At 37.6% G+C, this 5,000-nt stretch overlaps 1 protein-coding gene across 1 annotated transcript in view; it reads left to right on the top strand.

Annotated features, from left to right (window-relative positions):
* Positions 1-801: 801 nt before the first annotated feature.
* Positions 802-5,000, top strand: part of inppl1a (inositol polyphosphate phosphatase-like 1a) — a 51,231-nt gene continuing 47,032 nt past the window's right edge. The window contains exon 1 of the mRNA XM_081371653.1: positions 802-1,196. Within this exon, the coding sequence (XP_081227779.1) occupies positions 1,057-1,196 (140 nt within the window). The 5' untranslated portion in view covers positions 802-1,056. The remainder of the gene's footprint in view (positions 1,197-5,000) is intronic.

Raw genomic sequence — 5,000 nt, 5'->3', positions numbered from 1 at the left:
TATTTCACATAAGTTTAAACAACATAATTTAACAAATACAAAAAAATCTAACTTTTTTTTAGAAAATTTTAAATCTGATGAATAAATATAAAAAATAAACGAATGCATAAATAAAAGAATATAACAAAATAATAGAAATACAGAAATTAATAAATGAAGGAAAACATGAATTAAATTAAACATTAGGATTATTTGTTTTATCAGGTCATTTATTTCTTTATTTATTTTCCAATTATTTCATTTATCTTGAGGCCAGAGCACCGATGCTGTGAGGACCTTATTGGATTTGCTCTGTTTATTATTTCTTCTTCTTCTTTATTAATGTATGTTTGATTTCTGCAGGTTTGAGCCTCCATACATTACATGTTATTTTTGTGTGTGTGTGTGTGTGTGTGTGTGTGTGTGTGTGTGTGTGTGTGTGTGTGTGTGTGTGTGTGTGTGTGTGTGTGTGTGTGAAACAGACTCAGCACACTCTGACGGATAGTGTTGGTTAGTTCTGAAGTGTGAGGTGTGTCTGTCAGCAACTTTAAAGAGTTCTGTGGTATTACCAACATTGTTGCACAAACTTCTAATTTTTCTCACCCAAACTAAATTACAATATTACATTGTTCCAGTTGAGTAAAGCAAACACAATAAAACCACACTGACAAACATCCCTGACAATCTTTATGGTGAAGAAAAATAAACAAACCCTGTATTATAAAAATGTATAAATAAATCATAAAAATAAAAACCTCCTTAAGAGATATTCAATTGAGAATTAATTATGTGACTACTTGCCCCAGTGCGTCAGACACTATAGCGCGCGCGCGTGTGTGTGTGCGCGCGCGTCGTGTCTCCGTGCGCCCCTGCTGTTGGATGTGAGCTGCTGTTGTGTGTGTTTTCTCTCTCATGGAGGATTTTCAGGAACTAACAGGAAAGCAGGAGAAACTCTGTCTGAAACTTTAAACGCTCGAGCGGTGTGAGCGTGCGTGCGGCTGACGCGCGGCCCCTGCGCCGCGTTATCGCAGTGGATCCGGGAGTGTGTGTGTTTTCGGAGGATTTGTGTATTCCGCGATGGCCGGAGCGAGTGTGTGGTATCATCGGGATCTGAGTCGCGCCGCGGCGGAGGAGTTGCTCGCGCGAGCCGGGCGCGATGGGAGTTTCCTGGTGCGGGACAGCGAGAGCGTCAACGGCGCGTACGCGTTATGCGTGCTGTAAGACTCATGCTTTACTATTATACTCACGTTATTTATCCATAACACACTATATTCAGTTAGTTTGTGAACTTTCTTGCTTTCTTTCTTGCTTTCACACCCTGTCTACGCTGAAAGCGAGCGACGCGTCTTTATAACAGGAGCGTTGTAGACTTACATGAGCCTGTAAATTAATGCACGAGCAACAGATTGTTTTATAAAGTTGTATTTTAGGCTTTAGACGATTTAAAATGTGCTTATAGTGCCCAACATCAGGCTATTAGTCTTCACTAACTCTTTGTTTTCAGTTATTGTTATATAATTCGTGTCATCATAGTTTAGTTTGGTTGTAAAGCAGAGGGTATGGGGGTTTATGTACTGTAAATTTCCCTTCAACGTACTAGTTTAAAATCCAAACACTTGAGTTGGCACGCGGGAGCCGCAGAGGTCACGTGACCAGCCTGCCCTCCACCTCATCATGCATAAAAATAACTACATGCTCCACCGTGAGCAACAGGCCAGTAGCGTGCTGTCATTCTCTGCCATGGTCATGGAAAACACTTATAAATGCATGCATTTCTCATAATGCTTTTTTGCTGAAGCTCTGTTCTAAAGCATTGCATTGCTAGAAATGTATTTGTTGTGAAACTTGATGTCTTAATTCAAAGTGATTTGATGCATTGGTTAAACTAATGTCCAAATGATTTATTTTGACCATGCAAAACATTTTCAGTTCATTTAAATTTTTTTTTTAAAAAAAATCTCAATGTCATCACAAAGGACTGTAAAGGTCAAAGGCAGAGAAAACACAACTCGATCTCTGGAGAAAACTGAAGTGTTTTGCAAGGCGGTGATTGCGGATGAATTTGTACGATGTGTAATGGAAATGTAAGATTTTTAGAGAAAGAAAAACATAGGAATGAAGTTGTACCACTTTCTTGGCTGATTCTACGAAAACGTACAAATGAGATTTTCTAATTCGTATAAAAAACGTAAAATAAGCATTAATAAGCAATTAAAAAATAAGCATGAACATCAATATGACATCAAACAAAATGTCAAATGATGTCAAAATTACGTCACGAAATAGGTCAAAAATGAAAGTCATATTGACGTCAGAGTGTCGATGTCAAGATTTTGACCTCTGCTGATGTCATTTTGATGTTATTATGCTTTGTTGGCATTTGATGTCCATTCAACAGATGTCAAGATGTCATGATGTTGCTGTCATTTTAATGCTATTTTGATATCATTCAATATCAGATTAAATTGACCTTTTATAGTATATGCAATTATAGTGTCTGCTGTCACTTTAAACGTGAACTAAATGTAAACATGATAGGATTTAAATAAATAAAAACACACATGCAAAATACATAGACCTAGGCCTACAACTTTCAAGATCATTCAGGCTATAGGTCTTTTAGATGTTGAACATGAGTCGCATTGATTTACAGTGAGTAATAAATATACTTTTTCAGACATTGTTTTGACATAAATTTCACATCAATTTGACGTCTTATGTCCTGACATCAAATCAACATCGATTTAATGTCAATGATATTGAGCTGAGATGTAGGGACCAGAAAAAAACATGTCAGATTGATACCTTTGTTGAGCCTCTTTACAACCACAAGGAAATAATTACAAAATTTAATGAAAATATGCATATTCATGCATGTCATACATGGTGGTCAAAATCTTGACTATTTGTTGATGTCAAATTGGCGTCAAGCTGCCCGCTGGGTCACCACTAACCTAACCGTCTTTGGGACAAAAGCATATCGTATGAAAACATGTGAGTTCGTACGATGTGGTTTGAATGAGAGTGTACGAATTTTCTAAAAACACGTAAGGATGAAGGTGCACTACCAAAATCCGTCAGATAGCGCAAGCAGATTGAACGAAAACATACTAATGAGATTGGCTAATTCATATGAATTCGTACAATTTCATTCATATCTTTATGTACAATCTGCTTTTGTCCCAAAGACGGTTAGACTAGATGTGAAACTTCATGCTTACACGTTTATTAAAAAATCTTACGTTTTCGTACAAATAACATTGGCTAATTTATAGAATGTTATTTGTACGAAAACGTACGATTTTTAAAAACGCGTTATGAAGGTTCACCACAAACCGTCTTCGGGAAAGCACATCGTATGAAAACATACAAGTGAGATTGGCGAATTCGTATGAATTCGTACGACGTGATTTGTATGAAAACACATGATATTTTGAGAGAAGTATGCGTGAAGGTTTGTGCTTAAACCCGACCGTCAGTGGGGCACAGGCGGATCAAACGAAACATGTGCGAATGAGATTGTACGAATTAGCCTATATGAATTAGCCACCAATTCGGCAAAGTGTAAAAAATGACAAATTTGCCATGAGATTTAGTTGGAAATTCAGAGAATCCAGTATCTGAATCCATTACGCGGATGCATTTCAAAGAAATGAATGTTTCCTCTATTCAATTCAGATTCTAGTGTAGCTCAGTGGATGTTTCCATCAAACACACTGCACTTTAACAGCCTGTTTTTATGACTTTGAGGTTCTTTAGCGGTTCTTAGTGTCAGGGATCCTCCTCTTATCATCGAGTTGATTCTTTGGAGATTAATAAAGTTCTTGATGTTATATTTTTCTCAGAACTTTGGCTAACGTTCTAGCAATGTAATCTTCCAGCACTAGAACCTTCGTTCAAAGTTATCTGGTCTTAAAATAATGTTCTCAAAACGTTAGCACAAAAACCTTATTTATGCATCGTTTATGCAACATTTTTCTGACACGTTTTGGTTGGACGTAAATCTAACGTTCAGAGAACATACAAAAGTAACATTCCCATAATATTTGCAGAATGAGAAAACAATGTTTGCTTAATGATCGCTGAACCGAGAAAAAGACGCTTTTAAAGTATTTTTAAAAAGTGGACATTCAGCAATAATGGGAACATTAGCAAAACGTTCTTTGAACATATTGTCGTCAGCTGGGTAGAACTTGGGAATTAAAGGGTGAATCTGAAAAACCACGACTGAAGTCTAGCTCATGTTTTTCCTCAGAGCCTGGGGATTATGTTTTGGTTTTGAAATGCAGGCGGTGAAATCGAGGGGGTGTTTATACGCGTCAGAACACGCTCACATTTCACCAGAGGTTCACTAGAGGGCTTGAGATGTTCCTCACACACGTAGGGACATCCACGTGTGTGTGTATGCTGGGATACTCAAGCCAGAACAAGTTTCTATGTGTGTGTGTGTGTGGACTGGCTCAACAGATGAACTATTTTAAGCAGTTGTGCATCTCTCGTGCCAGCTGTGAAAAACTGAATGAGGTTCTTTTCGCCAAGACTCACTTATTCACTACTCGGATGTAGGGATTTCCGGTGTTGTCCTTTCTTGGCTTTGCTCTTATCTCTCTGATAGACAGTTCAGGGCTCGTACGAGGTGCTTAAATTTGACTTTTTGAAATTTAAGACCTGGAAAACCCTTGAAAACAGCCATATTTATGAAAAGGTACTTGAAAAGCGCTACAAATAGTGCTTGAAAAGTCCTTGAAAGTTCATGTTACAGTGTCTGTACGAACCCTGACAGTTTTACATTTCACTAGAGGGTTTTCAATCTCCTACAAGGTGTCCCTCAGGGTTCGGTTCTTGGCCCGTTATTATTCCTCATCTACATACTACTTATAGGTCAGATTTTACATTTTAAATGGTTTTAAATGTCATTTCTACTCTGATTACATCCAAATCCATACAATCTGTAAGCCTGCTCTATCCACTCAACATTTCTGCTTGTGTGAATGAAATAAAAAGATGGTCCAACTTAGGGA

Source organism: Scardinius erythrophthalmus (assembly GCF_964197995.2).
Source record: "Scardinius erythrophthalmus genome assembly, chromosome: 7".
NCBI lineage: Eukaryota > Metazoa > Chordata > Actinopteri > Cypriniformes > Leuciscidae > Scardinius > Scardinius erythrophthalmus.
This window is presented reverse-complemented; position numbering and strand designations above follow the sequence as displayed.